This window comes from Ahaetulla prasina, chromosome 14 (assembly GCF_028640845.1).
Source record: "Ahaetulla prasina isolate Xishuangbanna chromosome 14, ASM2864084v1, whole genome shotgun sequence".
Classification (NCBI taxonomy): Eukaryota; Metazoa; Chordata; class Lepidosauria; order Squamata; family Colubridae; genus Ahaetulla; species Ahaetulla prasina.
Window position 1 is genome coordinate 14,204,903 of NC_080552.1, and position 20,431 is coordinate 14,225,333.

The 20,431-nt window shown below is 44.7% G+C and overlaps 1 protein-coding gene across 2 annotated transcripts in view; it reads right to left on the reverse strand.

Annotated features, from left to right (window-relative positions):
• LOC131185080 (major facilitator superfamily domain-containing protein 1-like) overlaps nt 1–19,901 on the reverse strand; it is a 22,069-nt gene extending 2,168 nt beyond the window's left edge. For both annotated transcript variants that reach the window (XM_058157181.1, XM_058157179.1), the window contains exons 1-13: nt 19,821–19,901; nt 16,469–16,569; nt 15,732–15,856; nt 15,577–15,632; nt 13,851–13,994; nt 10,871–11,029; nt 9,738–9,853; nt 8,944–9,044; nt 6,338–6,449; nt 4,675–4,812; nt 2,016–2,155; nt 542–653; nt 159–431 (exon numbers count right to left, since the gene is read on the reverse strand). In XM_058157181.1, the coding sequence (XP_058013164.1) occupies nt 318–431; nt 542–653; nt 2,016–2,155; nt 4,675–4,812; nt 6,338–6,449; nt 8,944–9,044; nt 9,738–9,853; nt 10,871–11,029; nt 13,851–13,994; nt 15,577–15,632; nt 15,732–15,856; nt 16,469–16,569; nt 19,821–19,845 (1,443 nt within the window). In that variant the 5' untranslated portion in view covers nt 19,846–19,901 and the 3' untranslated portion in view covers nt 159–317. The remainder of the gene's footprint in view (nt 1–158; nt 432–541; nt 654–2,015; nt 2,156–4,674; nt 4,813–6,337; nt 6,450–8,943; nt 9,045–9,737; nt 9,854–10,870; nt 11,030–13,850; nt 13,995–15,576; nt 15,633–15,731; nt 15,857–16,468; nt 16,570–19,820) is intronic.
• Between the last annotated feature and the right edge of the window lie 530 nt (nt 19,902–20,431).

Consider the following 20,431-nt stretch of genomic DNA (forward strand, 5'->3'; position numbering starts at 1 on the left):
CGTGAGATCTTTTGAGGGTGCCGGGAACTTTTGAGCTACGGAGATTTTAAATATCTATTTCCTTATAAGGGTGCCGGGAACTTTTGAAAGGCTTTCCAAGGGTGCCTCAAACAAGAAAAGGTTGTGCCTCAAACAAGAAAAGGTTGGGAACCACTGACCTAGCAGCTACTTGAAAAGCAGCTATTCCTATACACCAGATTCATACCCTGGTCTTTAAATTCCCTTATTAAACCCCCAAAGAAAGGAGAAAAAAAAGGGGGACACGTGGAAGAATGAGGCTCATCTGTGTTATATCCCATGTCCCCAAGGCCTCTTCTTTAGTTGACAGATAGTGGTTCTTCCGCCTCATTGAGAAGGGGAGCTGCGTCAACAGGCGGTTGGGCCACTGCCTCGGTTGGCGAGCGCTTGGTCGAGCGGTTCAACGTGCCACCCTGGGAATTCATAGAATAGGGAAAGTTTGGTGAAAATCGAACCTTTTATGCACATAGTCCAGGCAGGGTAACGGATCCCCCCTTGTTAACCAGCCAAGGTGGATTCTTACCTGCTTCTTATCTACTATGTTAAGGCAGACAGAGGTCCCAATGCAAGCAACGGTGTTGGCCAGCATGAAGATCATCATCTGTTGCCAGCGCCATAAGGGGATCTTCAGTTCACTGGCAAAGGATTTTTTAAAAAGAGAACATTACCAGCCTGAATAAGGAGCAGGAGGAACAAGTCCAAGCATTTGCATCATATTGCCTCAGTTCCATGAGATACAGCAGGGGTGTCAAACACAAGGCCCGCGGGCTGGATCCAGCCCACGGAGCCGTCTTGGAAAATGTAAGGAGCCAGCCAGTGTGAATTTGGCTCAGTCTACCCAATGCAAAGACCAAACATTGGGCCAGTGTGGCTTTGTCCCGGTCTAACCAATGCAAAGACCAAACATTGGGCCAGCGTGGCTTCAGCCCGGTCTACCCAATATAAAAAAGAAACATGCCAGCAGTTTGGGGAGTGGTGTCAGGCTGACCACAGCCTTGATGCGGCCCTCAATGAAATTGAACTTTTGACACCGCTGAGATACAGGTAGTCCTCGACTTACAACAATTCATCTGAAGTTACAACTTCAAATAAAGTGACTTACCATATTTTCTGGCATATAAGACGCACCTTTTTCCCACCTAAAAGGGGGTGAAAATTTGGGAGCGTCTTATACAGCGAATGTAGCCCTTCCCACCCACTGGCCCCCACCCTTTGGCCTCTGCCTCCCAGCAATTTACCTCCTTGCAGCAAGGAGAAACAGCCCATTTCGGCTTCGGCACAGCCTAATTAGTACAGGTTGATTGTCCCCGACACTCAGCTGTTTCAGCTGCAGGGATTGCCATGGTCTATTGCTGCGCGGGCCTCTGCTGCTTGCTGCAAGGAGGTAAATTGCTGTGAGCAGATTTCTTTTTTCTTGTGCTAATCAAGCTATGCTGAAAACGAAAATGAAAGTAAAGCAGGCTGTTATGCTGCAACGAGGCAAAATTGCTGGGAGACAGATTTCTTTTTCTTGTTTTCCCCAACAAAAAAGGTCGGTGCGTCTTATAATCCGAAGCCTCTTATACTCTGAAAAGTACGGTATGACCGCTTTTCCACACTTTTGACCATGGCACTCTCCCTGCAGTCACATGATCAAAATGCAGATGTTTGGCAACTCATATTTATGACGGTTGCAATGTCCTGGGGTAATGTGATCCATTTTTGTGACCTTCTGACGAGCAAAGTCAACGGGGAAGCCAAGTTCACTTACTGACCGTGTTACTAACAACTGCAGTAATTCACTTGACAACGGTGACAAAAAGGGTTGTAAAATGGGGCAAAAATTACTTAATGTCTCACTTAGCAACACAAATGTTGGACTCGGCTGTGGTTGTAAATCAAGGACTACCTGTACTTGGTTATTCCATCATCAAGCAATTTATGGAAGCCGTTCGGAATGACACTTTTTCTTGATTTTGAAGGCATAAACTCTTCAGCAGAAAGACAGTTATTGTTACCTGGACTTTGTTCCCAAGATCCGTCCCACGATCACATTAGAGAGGCCAATACCGATCATTTGCACGGATGTCGCCAGCCCCATAGCTGTTCCCAATGTTGCTTGAGGAACCACAAGTGGGATTGAAGGCCACATGCTGGCCTGGGCAAAAGACGGTTGAAAAGACAGACCGGAGAAACCGTGTCAGAAAAACCACTTTTGCAGGAAGAAATAATCAAAACTTCATAGCAGCTTCATCTCAGAGGAAACAATCGGATAAAGCAATGTTTCTCAACCTTAAGAGCTTGAAAATGTGGGGGACTTCAACTGCCAGAATTCCCTAGCCAATCTTAGTAATTTTAAGATTACTAAGGTTGAGAAACGCTGAGATAAACGTGTTAACTTACCAGTATCTATCTCTTCCCACTTATGACTATAACCATGTTGCTTCTATCTTTCAATTTATATTGTTTTTATTTTATTACTTACGAGACCGCCTGCTGTTACCGTATGCCTCCCATCGACCCGTACGCTCTCACAGAGAGGGCCTTCTCAGGGTGCCGTCCGCCAAACAATGTCGGCTGGCGGCTCCCAGGGGTAGGGCCTTCTCTGTGGGAGCACCGACGCTCTGGAACGAACTCCCCCCTGGCTTACGTCAAGTGCCTGATCTTCGGACCTTTCGTCGTGAGCTAAAAACATACTTATTCACTCAAGCAGGACTGGCATAAATAGTTGATTTTAAATTGGGGTTTTAGAGATTTTAAATATTTGTAAATTTTTAAATTATCGGCCATTTATTAATAGTTTCTTTTAATTTCTTTTAATTGTATATACTCTGTATTTTATTTCGGCTGTACACCGCCCTGAGTCCTTCGGGAGAAGGGCGGTATAAAAATCTAATAAAATAAATAAATAATAATAAATAATTTGTTTCCTAGTACGATTTGATAGCTTATTAGTAACCTTGACTATCACTAAGGGTTGTATCTTTTTATTCTTGATGAATGTCTTTTATTCTCCTTAGGTACACTGAGACCATATGCACCAAAGACAAATTCCTTGTGTGTCCAAGCACACTTGGCGAATAAAGAATTCTATTCTATTCCTATTCCTATTCCTATTCTGAGTCCAGAATTAACAGGAGTTCTTATTGACAATTCCTAAGTGATCATGAGATCCCAACCTTCTTCTAAAACCTCTGTGTACTGATAATCACAATGTGATGCCACAGATTAGGCTGCTTAGATCCGGGGTCTTCAACCTTGGCAACTTAAAGACTTGTGGACTTCAACCCCCAGAGCTCTTCAGCCAGCTGGCTGAGGAACTCTGGGAGTTGAAGTCCACAAGTCTTAAAGTTGCCAAGATTGGAAACCCCTGGCTTAGATGGACTCATTCTCTTCCCAGTAACAGGAGCCAACTCATTTCTCAGGAGCGTTTAACCTACCAGACACTTAAAGTTGGATTCCTGCAACGAGCAGAAATTAGATTCTATGTGCTCCGTGACCTCTGATTCTAAAACTGTTGAAGCCAGCAGTGGAATGTGAGACTCGGCAAAATCAAAATCCCGCTTAAATTGGCTTGCCAGATAATTCTTCTGCTCTGACACTCTCCTCGCCTCCTTCTAACCTTTCTCCAGTGGTGAAATGCAAATTTTTTTGCTATGAGTTCTATGGGCGTGGCTTGGTGGGTGGGCATGGCCATCTTTGTGTTATTGGTTTTTTTTTTACTTTTTAAAGCATTTTTATTACCTATTCGCCTGAACTGGTAGTAAAAAAAAAAAAGGTTCCGACGATCGCGCGGCACAGCTGATTGACAAGCTGTGTCACGCAATCAGAACCTTTTCTTTACTTTTTTAAAGTATTTTTTACTATATTACCAGTTTGGGTGAATAGGTAGTAAAAAAGGCTTTAAAAAAGTCAAAAAAGGTTCCGAAGATCGCGCAGCACAGCTGTGATCGTTGGAACCTTTTTTTTTACATTTTAAAGCATTTTTATGCTACCAGTTCGCCCAAATCCGAGCGAACCGGTAGCATTTTACCCCTGCCTTTCTCTTTCTAAAGAAGAACCCAACAACATGTGACAAAGTTAAGTCAGAGGTGGGTTTCAGCAGGTTCTGACCAGTTCTGGAGAACCGGTAGCGGAAATTTTGAATAGTTCGGCGAACCGGTAAATACCACCTCTGACTGGCCCTGCACACATTTTTTTTTTATTTGCATTTCTATCCCGCCCTTCTCCGAAGACTCAGGGCGGCTTACGCTATGTTAAGCAATAGTTTTCATCCATTTGTATATTATATACAAAGTCAACTTATTGCCCTCAACAATCTGGGTCCTCATTTTACCTACCTTATAAAGGATGGAAGGCTGAGTCAACCTTCAGCCTGGTGGGGCTTGAACCTGCAGTAATTGCAGGCAGCTGTGTGAATAACAGACTGTCTTAGCAGTCTGAGCCACCAGAGGCCCACATCTATTCTCTGCCTCCCAAGTCCCACCTGATCGGGAGGAAATGGGGATTTTACAGTATCATCCTGCCATGCCCACCAAGCCATGCCCATAGAACCGGTCGTAAAAAAAAAATTGAATCCCACCACTGAGTTAGGTCAATACCAGAAACTTCCCCATGGCTTAAAAGTTGAGTAGACATCAGAAGAGGATCAACACATTTTGAGTTCTGAAAACTTACGGCTGCAAAGGAATAGGTGATTCCTAACCAGATGGTGGAGACTAGTGGGGGAACGAATGTGAAGGCCAAGAGAGCAAATACGGGCAATGTTAGCACCGCACAACCGACAGCAAACACACCCCTCAGCCCAATATAATCCTGGGGGGGAAAAAAGCAGAAAAAGAGAAATGAGACGCTCAAGTTTGGTGGAAGCTCAAGGCGCCAAGCTAGAAACTGGGAGAACGTGAGTTCTAGTCTTGCCTTAGGCACCAAACAGCTGGGTGACTTTGAGCCAGTCGCTCTCAGCTCTAGGAAGAAGTCAAGGATCAACCACTTTTGAAATCTTGCCAACGCATGCACACAAATATCATAGGGTAATATCAATGCATCCAGCTTTTTTTTTGTTGTTGTTTACATTTATACCCCGCCCTTCTCCGAAGACTCAGGGCGGCTTACAATGTATAAGGCAATAGTCTCATTCTATTTGTATTTTTTTTTTTTTACAAAGTCAACTTATTGCCCCCCCAACAACCTGGGTCCTCATTTTACCTACCTTATAAAGGGTGGAAGGCTGAGTCTACCTTGGGCCGGGCTCGAACCTGCAGTAATTGCAGGCTCTGTGTTCTAATAACAGGCTTCTCTACTGCCTGAGCTATCCCGGCTTATTGGGGCCACGCACGAATCTAGCTTTAAAAAGGTAATTCACATTTTGTTAGAACAATGAATCAGTGGATCAACTTGCCTCCAGAAGTTATAAATGCTCCAACACTGGAAGTTTTTAAGAAGAGATTGGATAACTATTTGTCTGAAATGGTATTGTTCCCTTGCCTAAACGGGGTTGGATTAGAAGACCTCCAAGGTCCCTTCCAACTCTGTTATTCTATTTTTCAAAACCACAAACTGCTACCCACCCCCCAAAAAACCCTACCATGTAAAAGCAGAACTTCAAGGAATGAATTATTAAAGGTAAAGATTCCCCGGCACATATGTGCTAGTCGTTCCCGACTCTAGGGGGCGGTGCTCATCTCTGTTTCAAAGCTGAAGAGCCAGCGCTGTCCGAAGACGTTTCCGTGGTCATGTGGCTGGCATGACTCAAAGCCAAAGGCGCACGGAACGCTGTTCCCTTCCCACCAAAGGTAGTCCTGATTTTTCTACTTGCATTTTTTACGTGCTTTTGAACTGCTAGGCTGGCAGAAGCTGGAACAAGGAACAGGAGCTCACTCCGCTATGCGGCAGCACTAGGGATTCGAACCGCTGAACTGCCAACCTTTCGATCAATAAGCTCAGTGTCTTAGCCACTGAGCCACCACGTCCCTTCGAATCAATTATACCATTCCCCAAATATTTTTTTCCAATGATGATTTGATGACTTGGAGGTTAATTACATTGGGGCTAACCAGAGAGAGGGGTTGGGGGGGGGAAACAACAATTGTTTTTGTCCATGTCGCAATCTCGTTTTGGAACACGGCCGCTAGCAAAAACTCAATGCCGCCTTCAACCCAGAAAAAGCTGCACACCTTGTTGCGTTGTATATTTTTTTCCCCAGGCTTCTTTGTTTCCATTTGGGAACGATTTTATGGGTTGCGTTCCCTCGCTCTACAAACACTAACCCAGGCAGACGCCCCATCAAGGTATTGCCCCCGTTTCTACCCTCAGGTTTTAAAAATCATCCTTCAAAACTTACGATGAGTATGCCAACAGCCGCCGAGAGCACGAGAGAGCTGTCATAAACCGCTCCAGCTATATAAGCAGCTGCCTGTTGACTGTAGCCAGGATACTTATCTTGGATAAACTTACTAGAAAAAGAGAAAGGGAAAGGGGACAGGGGAAAGAGAAACCTATTAGGATTCCAGATCAGATTATTTTGACACTGATGTGCAGATGGGAAAAACATCATCCTTGTACAAACAAGTCAGCTCTTCTAGATTAGTGTTTTTAATAGCCTTCGGTGACATGGTTTAGTTCTAAGATTCTGCCTTGGCAAGCGAAGCCAAAGTCTAGAAGACAATTTTCCAAGCAACCTGAGAACCTCATACGCCCCACCACCCAGGTGGAAAGACACAACTAATACGGTGTTTTCACTGTGAACCTAGAGAAATTTCCCAACCTGATCCTAGCCCTTGCTTCCAAACTTACCTATTCGTCCAAAGGCAGCACTAGCTTGATGATTAATTAATTCACTGAGTATTGCTAGGGAGTATAGGAAGAGGGTAGAAGTGGGAGACATACCTAGATCGAATAGCCAAGAAGCAGATACAGACAGAGATAAAGATTTAAGAGAGGAATTGGGGAGGCAAGTCAAAAAAAAGCATATCAATTAAAGTATTGAAGCGGGCAAGAGACGATGGATATATAATTTCTCTTTCTTCTTGTTGTTCTTCTTTTTTCTCTCTCTTTTCTATTTTTTTAGGTAGGTGACACGACTAGAAGTTAGGTAGGATAGAAAGAAGACGTTTTAAGTTAGAATAAGCGACAGAAATAAGAGAAAGGGGAATATTAGTGTATACACCTTTATATAATAAAATAAAAGTAATAGGAGGAAATATGGAATAATTGAATAATGACAGATTGCAACTTAATTGTGTATTATTCTTGATTGAATGTAACAACTATGATTAATTTTACTAGTTTTATTTGTATTAGAATGTATGGTACCCAGGTGCCACACCGTTCACGCATTGATTTGATATGTTTGTAAAAAATAAAAAACTTGGGGGGGAAAGTATTCACTGAGTATTCAATAATTATTTTTCACACAGTGTTGGAAAGGACCATTCTATGACCCCATCCTTGCTTGATCTTAAACAAGTATAGAAAATCTCCACCAGGCGATTCCTGGCTCCTAACTTCACATCTGCACAAACCCAGATGCAAGATTTGGATATTCCACGTCGTCCACGGTTAACATCTAAATCTCATCTTTCCTATCTCTTCCCCCCACCCCAAATCAATATTTCTCTTTTGCTGATATAAAAGAATCAAGCAGGAGAACTTGTCGAGATCGCACAAATTTGAAAGCGTCAAGGAAAACGTCCCTAAGACAATCAGCTCCTTCTTCGGAAGAAGCTGCAACAACAGACCGAAAAGCCACAGCTAGCATTTTTGGGTCCAAGGACTGCACAGGAAGCTGGTTGGTGGAAGCTTTGTAGGGTGGGGCGCTCCCCAGAATCAAGTGTCCTTCAGACCCTGTTCGTTCTCTCCAGAACTATTCTCATTACTGTACTTTTCAGAGTATAAGAATGCACTTTCCACACACACACCCCAAAAGTGGTTGAAAATTGCAGTGCGTCTTATACACCGAATGTTGCCAAAGCCCCGCCCACCCACTGGCCCCCATCTTTCGGCTGTTTTTGGCCTCCGCACGCTGCATTTTTGGCTGGTTCCAGGCAGCTGGGATAGGCGGCAGCAAATGGGCTGCACCGAACAGTCCACATCGGTGAACAGGCCGCGGCAAATAGACCACAGCAAATAGGCCACGGCGGTGGCATATGGGTGATGGCGAACGGGCGGTGGCAGCAAACGGGCGGTGGCAAATGGGCCGCGGTGAATGGCCTAGATGAATATTGGATGGATGCTGGGAGATAAAGGTAGATATTTTTTTCCCTTGTTTTCCTCCCCCAAAAAAGGAAGGTGCCTCTTATAGTCCAGAGCAGGGGTCTCCAACTTTGGCAACTTTAAGCCTGGTGGACTTCAACTCCCAGAATTCAACTCCCAGAATTTTGAGAGTTGAAGTCCTCCAGGCTTAAAGTTGCCAAGGTTGGAGACCTCTGGTCCAGAGCGTCTTATACTCTGAAAAATACGGTAGTTCCTTTGACTGACCTTTACTTAAAATTCATGTCACCGGACTTGAATCCAGTGGCATTAAAGCATGCGTTGAAATGATTCATCGGTCAAGAACATCTTGGAAATCCGAGGGATCACCTCCCAACTGACTGCTTCTTATTGCAATCTGGGTGGAAATCATAGCTTAATCAAGTTAGCTTTGTTTTAAAACTTCTCTCAGCAGCTATATAAGGAGCCCAGTAGTAATTCTGCCAACTGCCAGCAGTTCGATTCTGACCGTTTCAAGGTTGACTCCGCCTTCCATCCTTCTGAGGTCAGTAAAATGAGGACCCAGATTGTTGGGGGCAAATAGGCTGAGAACTGGCACAGCAATATCTGCAAGACACTGTCCAATCTCCATCTGAAGATCTCTACACCTGGAGAACCCACCCTCTTTAAGGAAATTGAACTGCTCTTCCTGATAAGGTGCTTTCCCATCTATTTGTCAATCAAAACGAAAAGGTTTACCTTGCATCAGCCACAAAAGGGAAGATCCCATTGTAGAAGAACATTATAGTAAGGACCAAAAGCCAGTAGCGAAGGGGTAAGTGCCGGATATCTTGAACTTTCTGGAAGTTAAAAACAAACAGCACGTTAATTACCTACAACCACAGCTCTGAGGATTAGTCTCTCTAAAGCAGCGGTTCTCAACCTGTGGGTCGGGACCCCGTTGGGGGTCGAATGACAATTTGCCAGGGGTCGCCTAAGACCATCGGAAATATGGGAAGTATACTTGCGAGTCGAAGAATCGCGCTCCAATGGTTGACTCCACAAGCCAGCTGCAGGCTCTTCAAATCGCTAGCCGAATTCGGCTTCAGGCGCGATCAATTAAAAAAAGAGAAATCTTTGCTCTGATGTCTCCCTCTCAAGCCAGCTGCAATCACTCCCAATCGCTAGCCTAATCTGGCTTCAGGCGCGATAAACTTAATAGGGGAGGAGTCTCTGCTTTAATGCCTCCGTCCTCAAGGCAATCGCAAGCAGTTCAGATCGCTAGCCAATACGGCTTCAGGCGCGATAAATTCAAAACGAAAATAATTTTACGGTTGGGGTCGCCACATCGTGGGGAATTGTATTAAAGGGGTCGCAGCACTATAAAGGTTGAGAACCACTGCTCTAAAGGCAGCTATCAGGCCAAGAAACCATCTTTTGCGTTGGGCCTTCAGGCCTGCCACAATTACTCTCTGGACTGTCAGGGTCATGAATGACTCACATCCAAAAGACAATAAAAAGAAAGCAGAAGTTGCCTGATCCACCCTACCTACCACTTTCTTGGATTCTTGTTGGAGAACTCCATCCAAGCCGAGCTGCTTCGTGCCCACTTTGTCCAGCACGCTAACGGTGATGGCTGAAATAAAGCCCAGGACGCATAACAAAGCTCCTGTGAACAGAGAAGAACCAATGGTTAGAACCTCCATCAACGTTGGACCTTACGGTTGGCATGAAACTCTTTAGATCTGGCAACCTTTGTGTCAACTCTGAAGTGAACCCGGCAGAAGCCATCTTTTGCTGCCTCATAGTTGCCACAAACTCTGAAAGGGGGGAAGGGAGGGGGAAGTAGATAGACTGGGTAGCGGTCAAAACAAAAAGCTTTCTCGTGGGAACCAAGATCATCCCAACTGGTGGCGGTTGAAGGAGGACAGAAGTGACCAAGCAGCCCGCCAACTACTTTAATTGAACAATGTGACCTGTGACATCTTCGGAGGGAAACAATTGCTCTTTTAATGAGGCTATTTATATTAAAGTTGCATCCTTTGTTCTTTCATTATTCAGTGTTTCAATGTACCCTTCTAATACCAGTCACAATCATTTAAACATATAGAGTAAATCTGATTAGGGGACTGGAGGCTAAAACATAGGAAGAATGGTTGCAGGAACTGGGTATGTCTAGTTTAATGAAAAGAAGGACTAGGGGAGACATGATAGCAGTGTTCCAATATCTCAGGGGCTGCCACAAAGAAGAGGGAGTCAAGCTATTCTCCAAAGCACCTGAGGGCAGGACAAGAAGCAATGGGTGGAAACTAATCAAGGAGAGAAGCAACCTAGAACTAAGGAGAAATTTCCTGACAGTTAGAACAATTAATCAGTGGAACAACTTGCCTGCAGAAGTTGTCAATGCTCCAACACTGGAAATTTTAAAGAAAATGTTGGATAGCCATTTGTCTGAAATGGTGTAGGGTTTCCTGCCTGGGCAGGGGGTTGGACTAGAAGACCTCCAAGGTCCCTTCCAACTCTGATATTATGATGATGATGATGATGATGACTGCTCCTGTTCTTTCCAATCATCCAATCCATGTGGTTCTACTATTAATACACATGTTTACATTAAAATATACTGAGAATATTGAGTTGAGCCATGCGGCATAATCTAGAGATCGTCCTTCCAAGAGAAACTCACCTCCCCAAAGGGTCCACTGGATCCCAAAATGGCTTTCAAACTGTTGGGTGAAAAAGAAGTTGAGGACGCTGCCGAGACGGGAGAAAGAGAGAGTCAGCCCGAAGGCGAGCGCCAGCTCTTTCCCCTTGAACCAAAAGGCGGTGATGCGGTTCTGCACAACTCAAAAAAGCAGAAGAGAGATCAGCGTCACTCAACGGGCTGTAATACAAAGTCTCGGGACAGAGCAATGCAGAGGAGGGCGTATTTTTCTGAACTTTGTAAAAAAAACTGTGCCTCCATTTAAGGAAGCAAGCAGGACACTTAGAATAGAATAGAATAGAATATTTTAATTTGTATACCGCCCTTCTCCCGAAGGACTCAGGGCAGTGAACAGGCAGATAAAATACAAACATACACAATAGTAAAAACAACCCTTAAAAAACTGATTTAAATTTGCCCAAATATTAAAATAACATACACCCCCATAAAATTACAAAAATTTAAATTTTAAAAACCCATCAAAAGTCAATTAAAATTTAAAGATAAAAAATCAAGCTAGTCCAGCCATACGAAATAAATAGGTTTTAAGTTTGCGGCGAAAGGTCCTAAGGTCTGGTAGTTGTCGAAGTCCGAGGGGAAGTTCGTTCCACAGGGTCGGAGCCCCCACAGAGAAGGCCCTCCCCCTGGGGGCCGCCAGTCGACACTGTTTGGCTGACGGCACCCTGAGGAGTCCCTCTCTGTGGGAGTGCACCGGGCGATGGGAGATCGAGGCCGGCAGTAGACGGTCCCGTAAATAACCATGGAGCGCTTTAAAGGTGGTAACCAACCACCTTTGAAGTATAAAAAAGAAAAAGGAAAGGAAAGGGAAACAAAAAGAGGAAGAGGAAGGAAGGAAGGAAGGAAGGAAGGAAGGAAGGAAGGAAGGAAGGAAGGAAGGAAGGAATAGAGAGAAAGGTAGGAAACAAAGAAAGAAAGAAAGTGAAAAAAAGAAAAGAGAAAAAGAGGTAGGGAAAGAGAGAGAGAAAGAAAGGAAAGAAAGAAAGAAAAAAGAAAGAGAAAGGTAGGGAAATAGAAAGAATGTGAGAAAAAAGAAAAGAGAAAGAGGTAGGGAAAGAGAGAGAGAGAGAAAGAAAGGGAAGGAAAGGAAAGGAAAGGAAAGGAAGGAAGGAAGGAAGAAAGGAAGGAAGGAAGGAAGGAAAGAAAGAAAGAAAGAAAGAAAGAAAGAAAGAAAGAAAGAAAGAAAGAAAGAAAGAAAGAAAGAAAGAAAGCTAAATATTATGAAGAAAGAATACACAGCAAAAAAAACCCCATGCTAGTCAATTTTAATAGAGACCACTGGGACTGGCCGCCTAGAATTCATTGGATTTATTGGGTGCACTGGTGTTGGGGGTGTCCAATAAATGTTGAATCGTCTTATCAAAATACTCATCCCTTCCGTTTTGAATCAACAATTCCCCCCCCCCCCCCCCCCGAGATGCAGCATTAATATCCACAGGCTTAAACCAGATTCCCCCATCTTGCCTGGAATGGAAGGCCTTGGTGAATTGCCTACCAGAGCATAGTGATGATATATCTCTCTAGGGCCCATAATCAAGCTGCTATTTAGTATAAAAATGCCCTCTTGTACACCTTTTGCCTGATATCAGAATTATCTTTTCAGATGTAGTCTGAACTTGTTTGGTACGTAAGAGTGGATGAGTAACTCCCACTGCTTTTCTGCCTGCAATTAATGCATGATTTCTCCTCTCTATTATGATGTTCTTTATGCTTCTGTATTTGCCAAGAAATTCATTTAGCCTTAGACTGAAGACATCGTAAGAGCCTTTTATCGGAGTGCTACCACTGAATGAGAATAGTGGGGTTTTTGGCATCATTATCATTATTATTTCATCTCCCACTAATCTTCATTTATTTTCCCAGATTTGGACAAGAAAGCAACCATTTAGAGATCTCAATGGACACTAGTTTTATATTGCATTCTCTGCTATGTTACTTCTGAACGCAGCCAGGTGTTTAAATACTGCTATTTTAATTGTCTATACATTTAGTTTATAAATTAAAACAAACCCACTTCATTTTTCCACTGAAAAAAGGCATGATTTTGGAGATAAAAGCAAACATTTATAGGCTTCCACCACTCCCATATAAGACTAAAGTTCTTTTAAATCAAATTGGAGGAAAGCTAATTTGTGTTTGCAAAAGTCTGAATCAGGAATCGGGCACTGATCATTTTTTTAATGAGTTAATTCTTTCAACAATTAACTAGATAAGCATCGGTTCAGATGTCACACTAAGCCCCGACTTGTTTATCTGATTTGGGGGTTTGATAAACTTTAAAAAAGAAGATGGGGCTTTAGCAGGGGTGGGCTGCTGGGAGTTCGCAGGGGTTCAGGAGAACCTCTAGCTAAGATTCCGTGCAGTTTGGAGAACCCCCAAATCCCACTCCTGGCTGGCCCCGCCCACCCCACCCCTCCCAGGAGTTCCCACGCGGCCCATTTTGGATGCAGGTAAGTGCAGGGTGCGCGCGGAGGCTTGGAGAGGGCAAAAAAAGGGCCTACTGGAAGTTTGGGAAGGCCGGAAGTTTCTGGCATCCAGAGGGCCTTCGGAGCCTGGGGAGGCCATTTTTGCCCTCCCGGAGCCTCAAAGAAAGCCTCTGGAGCCTGGGGAGTGCAAAAACGCCCCTTCCCCACTGTGGTGCAGGAGGCCGACTAGGCCACGCCCACCATGGCCACACCCACCCAACCACCAGGCAGAGAACTCCTTGCTAAAATTTTTGAAGGCTTTAGTAAGAGATACAAATTCCTCTTGACTCAAATCAAGATTCCTGTTGTATGTATCAAGGATCAAACCAAAGAAAGCAGTTATGGCTACGTCTTGCTTACCAAAGGAAAAAAAAAAGAGTGGGAAGAAGTTTAGACATTCAAAGTTTCGTCTGAGTTCCTAGAACCTTGTCAGCAAAGTCCAGATTTAACCACGTCGGCACAATGCGCTCGTTCCTTACTTGTAAGCGATCCATTTCCAGAACCAAAAAGCAACCTGCCCGTTAGCATCAGGGGCAAGAGGTACGGAGTTCCTTTTAGGTGGGAGCCCAGGGCAAAAATGGATGATCCCAAGACAGTCAGGAACGAGAAAACAAAGACACCAACTATAGAGAGAAGGAGGGTGGGGGGAAAGGTGTGGGAAAAAATATACAGGCAAAACAGGCGGCTTTTATAGGTAAAGGTAAATGTTCCCCTCGCACATATGTGCTAGTTGTTCCTGACTCTAGGGGGCGGTGCTCATCTCCGTTTCAAAGCCGAAGAGCCAGCGCTGTCTGAAGACGTCTCCGTGGTCATGTGGCTGGCATGACTCAACGCCAAAGGCGCACGGAACGCTGTTCCCTTCCCACCAAAGGTGGTCCCTTTTTTTTCTACTTGCATTTTTCACGTGCTTTCAAACTGCTAGGTTGGCAGAAGCTGGGACAAGTCACAGGAGCTCACCCCCGTTATGTGGCACTAGGGATTTGAACCGCTGAACTGCCGACCTTTCGATCGACAAGCTCAGCCACTGAGCCACCGTGTCCCCGTACATAAATATATTATCAATAATATAAATAAATAATATAAATAGCTATGTGCAATTACTGTAAAAAATGTCTGCCAACAGGTTTTAAAACTATGTTTTGCAGCCATCTATAGAAGTAACCAAAATTAAACGTATGGTCAGGGGTGGGCTTCTGGGGGTTCGCAGGGGTTCAGGAGAACCTCTAGCTAAGATTCTGTGCAGTTCGGAGAACCCCGAAATCCCACTCCTGGGTGGCGCCACCCACCATGCCCCCACCCACACCCACCCCACACAGCCAGTTTTGGATGCAGGTAAATGCTGTTTTCGCCCTCCCGGAGGCTCTAGGAAAGCCTCTGGAGCCCAGGGAGGGCAAAAACGCACCCCCCCCACCACTTGCCATGGTGCAGGAGGCTGACTAGGCCACGCCCACTATGGCCACACCCACCTAGCAACCGGGCAGAGAACCCCTGGCTAAAACTTTTAAAGCCCACCCCTGGGTATGGTGTCTGAGATCACACAGCCTGCCAACTTCTAACGCTAGGTCAGCGTTAGTGTTGTTATGAGGGGGTGCTTGATGCTCTCTGAGCTTGGTGGTTTTCTTGCAGGCGTTTCATTACCCAAGCTAGGTAACATCATCAGTGCTGGTGTTAAAAAGAACAGAATGGAAATCATTTGTCAACTCCAAATCGGCTTTCTTTTAGTCTCTGGGGTAGAAAAAAGGAGGTGGAATTTCAATATCCAAAACAAAGCTTCACTTTCAAAATACATCCCAAGGCATAACTGAGTTCTTTTATATGTTTTGAGCATTCATAGATTGTTGAGCATTCAAAAGCCAATGTACCCAGATAGACGTGGCTAAAGCGAACCCCTTTCTATTTTACATTTAAAAGCTCCTTGTGAAACCCGAAACTTATCTTGGACAGAGAAAAATCCCAATAACCTTCCAGGAAAGGCAATTCGTCATAATGTATGAACAGAGCAGAAAAGGTCTTCTTTAGCCAGCTGGATTTGAGAAGACAAAGGAACATACAGAACAGCTTCCCCCACCCCCCTCAACCCCCAGATGATCTCAGAGAGAGTGAGAGCGGGCAGGCCAGTGGCAAAGAAAACAACGGCACAGTCGCCCAGTCATCTATGGGCGGGCATAGAAATTAAATAAATAGTTCGGCTCCTCCAAAACTTACAGCGGTTTCCCAGTTTGTCAATCAGGAAGCCAGCCACAATCACCACCAGTGCATTACTAAAGAGAACAACAACAACAAAAAGATAAGATAAATAATATTGCGAGATAAATAGTATTGTGTGTGTTTGTGTGAGAGAAAGAGAGAGGCTGACTCACGTCCAGGCATAGATGGCATAGAGAAGATTGTACTCTTCAGGAGTCATTCCAAGCCCTTCCACGCAATCAGTCGTTGCGTTATGTTCGGTGCCATTGTGTTGAGTTCCGTTGGGGCAGGTTAGATTCTGGAGGACAAATCAGAACGAAAACAAAATGACCAATATCAGAAATTACAAATGAGCCAAGTTGAAATACATCCTGATTTAGTGAGGCCCACCTGCATATTTTTTCCCCCAGATAATTAAGATAACTCCATCTACTGACAAAAGCTCTGGATTGAGTACGTTCCTTGCACAAGGTGGTTTTTGGTTGTTAGATTTTGCTCATGGGCAACGAAGGAGCGCACTACGCAGCTATTGTGCTCTTCTGATCAAGATTTATGGCTTAGTGTGATTTGGCAGCCCAGTCAAATTATTGATAAAGCGTAGTTTAAAAACCATATCTTAGTGCGATGTGCGAAGCCAGTATGTAGCAATATCTAAACATCCTTAAGTAGGGCCTGGGTCTTATATATGGAAAAGAAATGCGGTTCCTACATCAGCTATAAAAAATGTGGCTTTGGTAACTCAGGTATGGAAACAGCCGACACTTGTTTTGTGTTAATCTCTGGAAGCTTTGGAAAGATTTGAATCGAAAAAGGCTTGGAAACTTTGCACCTCTAATCTATTTGCTTCATGGCTGAAATCAAGTTGACTTCTAACAGGGTCAGAGAGAAAAGTGGGGTGGGGAACACTCACCCCTTGAAACTGTTCTTGCAAGACACTGGGAATGTCAAAACAGAAGTAGGAGCCAAAGGTCAAGAGACAGTTGAAGAAAAGCACGAGGAATCTGTAATAAGCTGCAAAGGGAAATAAAGTGTTAGAATGGCAGAAAATAAGGTAAAGGTAAAGGTTCTCCTCACACATATGTGCTAGTCGTTCCCGACTCTAGGGGGCAGTGCTCATCTCTATTTCAAAGAGCCAGCGCTGTTCAAAGATATCTCCGTGGCCATGTGGCTGGCATGACTAAATGCCAAAGGCGTACGGAATGCTGTTACCTTCTCACCAAAGGTGGTCCCGATTTTTCTACTTGCATTTTTTTACGTGCTTTCGAACTGCTAGGTTGGCAGAAGCTGGGACAAGTCACGGGAGCTCATCCCATTAGGCGGCACTAGGGATTCGAACCGCTGAACTGCTAACCTTTCGATCTACAAGCTCAGCGTCTTGGCCACTGAGCCACCTTACACAAATATATTATAAATAGTATAAATAAATAATTTTTATTATTTTAAAACGCACCTATTTATTCAAGCGGGACTGGATTGAAATTTTATTGGGGTTACTTATATTTTAAGATTTTAAACTGTTTTAATATTTCGGCCACATTATAATATGTTTTTTAATTTCTTTTAATGTTTATATAGTATTTTTACTTGGCTGTACACCGCCCTGAGTCCTTCGGGAGAAGGGCGGTATAAAAATCTAAATAAATAAATAAATAAATAAATAATATAAATAGCTATGTGCAATTACTGTAAAAAAAAATGGTAATTTATTTCCAGTTGGCATTATGCATCTGAACCACTGATATAATGCCCAGACACTGCGCTACTAGTTCACACTCACACACAATGGTTTTAATTTGTTTTATTTCCCAAAGACTGGAATGTAGTGCACTGAGGCCCACTTTTTCATGTTAAGTGAAAAGCACAAGGAAGTGCTTTATATTGTTGGAATACATTTACAATATAATTTGGAAGGCATTTATTGCAAACATTTGCTCTACTGTATTTTCGCTACAAGTAATCCTTGACTTACGACCATTCGTTTAGTGACTATTGGAACTTGCAACGGCACTGAAAAAAGTTGACTTATGAGTGGTGGTCCTAGCACTTATGACCACCAGAGCATCCCAGTCACATGATCAAAATTCGGGCACTTGGCAACTGGCATGTACTGATTACAGTTTCAGCGTCCCAGGGTCACATGATCTCCATCCCAGCTGCTTCCGATGAACAAAGTCAACGGGCAAAATCAGTGAATCGTTGCAGGGATTCACAACTGTAGCCAAAAAGGTTGAATAATTGGATGCAACTCACTTAAAAAAACCCTTGTTTTTGTTTTTTTTTAATTTACATTTATATTCCGCCCTTCTCTGAAGACTCAGGCCGGCTTACAGTGTGTAAGGCAATAGTCTCATTCTATTTGTATATTTACAAAGTCAATTTATTGCCCCCAGCAATCTGGGTCCTCATTTTACCTACCTTATAAAGGATGGAAGGCTGAGTCAACCTTGGACCTGGTAGGACTAGAACCTGCAGTAATTGCAGGCAGCTGTGTTTTAATAACAGGCTTCTTACAGCCTGAGCCACACCACGGCCCATTTAGCAACGGAAATTCTGGTCCCAGTTGCAAATTATTGAGGGGCGCCTGTACTTTCAACGTACACCTTTCTTCATTCTTGCCATCCATAAAAATTCAAATAAATAAACCAAATCTTGCATTGCAGCTGACACTCAATCTGAGGTTTTAATCACGGGGAACTGCTGGATGCAAAGGCCCAAATACCCCACCAGCCCATGCTTCATCCAGCTCAAAGATCCCCTAAGCCCACATCGTGTTCCACATGATTTCTGTTGTTGTTAGTCGTGAAGTCGTGTCCGACCCATTGCGACTCCATGGACAACATTCCTCCAGGCCTTCCTGTCCTCTACCATCCTCCGGAGTCCATTTAAACTCACGCCGACTGCTTCGGTGACTCCATCCAGCCACATGATTAGATTAGATTAGATTAACAGAGCTGGAAGGGACCTTGTAGGTCATCTAGTCCAACCCCCTCCCCGCAAGCAGCAGACCCTACACCATTTCCGATGAATGGCAGTCCAACCTCTTCCCGAAAGCAGGATGCTCGCAACCTCAAAGCAATGCCACTGCTCCCTTCCAAATGTTCTCATGCGGGGCCCTTTTCTGACCTTTTTGCTTATTTGTCTTTGCATCTGACGTTTTTAATACCTTTTTATATTTATAATTTTAATTGCAAGGGTCACTTTTCAGACTTTTTTTTTTAATTTGCATTTGCATCTCCGAAGACTCAGGGCGGCTTACACTATGTCAAGCAATAGTCTTCATCCATTTCTATATTATATACAAAGGCAACGTATTGCCCCCAACAATCTGGGTCCTCATTTTACCTACCTTATAAAGGATGGAAGGCTGAGTCAACCTTGGGCCTGGTGGGACTTGAACCTGCAGTAATTGCAAGCAGCTGCCTCCCACCGACAAGTACGCTCTCACAGAGAGGGACTTCTCAGGGTGCCGTCCGCCAAGCAATGCCGGCTGGCGGCCCCCAGGGGAAGGTCCTTCTCTGTGGGGGCTCCCACACTCTGGAACGAACTTCCCCCGGGTTTACGCCAAATACCTGACCTTCGGACCTTTCGCCGCGAACTGAAGACACATCTTTTTATTCGCGCGGGGCTGGCTTAAATTTTATGGATTTTATAGTTTTTATTATTAATTTTAAACGGGGTTTTAATTTCTATATATTTTAAATTTTTAGGCAAATTATAATAAGTTTTTTAATCTTGCATTTTATAGAATATTGTCTTGTCTGTTTTTTTATTTGCCTGTACACCGCCCTGAGTCCTTCGGGAGAAGGGCGGTATAAAAATCAAATAAATGAAACGAAATGAAATGAAAATAACAGACTGTCTTAGCAGTCTGAGCCACAGAGCACAGAGACTGAGATGAGCAGTGCAATCGCACACCCACAACAGGCACAACCAGAGTTCACCTTCCAGCCATGGCGAGGTAGTTGCCCCACACCCCATCGCCTCTTTTTAGGAATCCGCCATCCCTTCTCCTGCTTTAACCCTGCCCAGGATCTCCTCCAGCCCCTTCCCACGTACCCCGAGGAAATCACGTGCAGAATTCTCACTGGGACAGATCTGAGCATCAGACTAGTCCTCAATGCAAAAAAAAAAGGGGGGGGAGAGGGGTCCTCTGAGCATACGCAGAGCGCGCCTGGCAGCCTGCCACGAAGAAAGCGCCCCGTGACAGCCGGTTCCCCGCTGCATCGGAGCCGGGGAACGGGGAGTCACCTGCTCCGGCTCACCTTTCTCGGCCGCCGCTTCCGCCATCGCTCCGATTCCCGGCTGGCCGACACCGCTTCTCCCGAGGCAGCACTGGCCCCGCCCCCGAGGCCCCGCCCACCGCCACCCCCGGGACCGAGGCCCCGCCCCTTTCCTCCTCGGCTGCGCTCTTTTGTTCCTCGCTGGCCCACGTTTCGCCCCGCCTACTTACCCAGCCCTCCCGACGACGAAACTCCGCCCTTCTGTCTCGTGACGTGAAACTCCGCCCTCTTCCACTTCTCCGCGTTCTCGTCTTTGTAACCGGAGCTTTAGCCTCCCAACCCCGCCTCCTCCCGCCCCTGCAGTTGCAAGCTCCGCCCCTGCCGTTGACAACCCCTTTGGATGCTTTTGGAGGCTCCTCTGCTCCTCTGCTCCGCCCCTCAGCGTGAAGCTCCGCCTCCCTTCGAGTGGGCCGTTCCCGCCTTTTCTGAGGCGGCGTAATTTTGTCTCTCGCAACGCGAGGGAGGTGGAAGTCCGCATGTGGAAGACTTTTCAGCCTTCCTTTATTCCTAGAAAACGTCCCACAAAATAATTATTATATTTGGTCATTTACTATATCCGTCCAAGGCCAATCATAAAATCACTGGTTTTAATT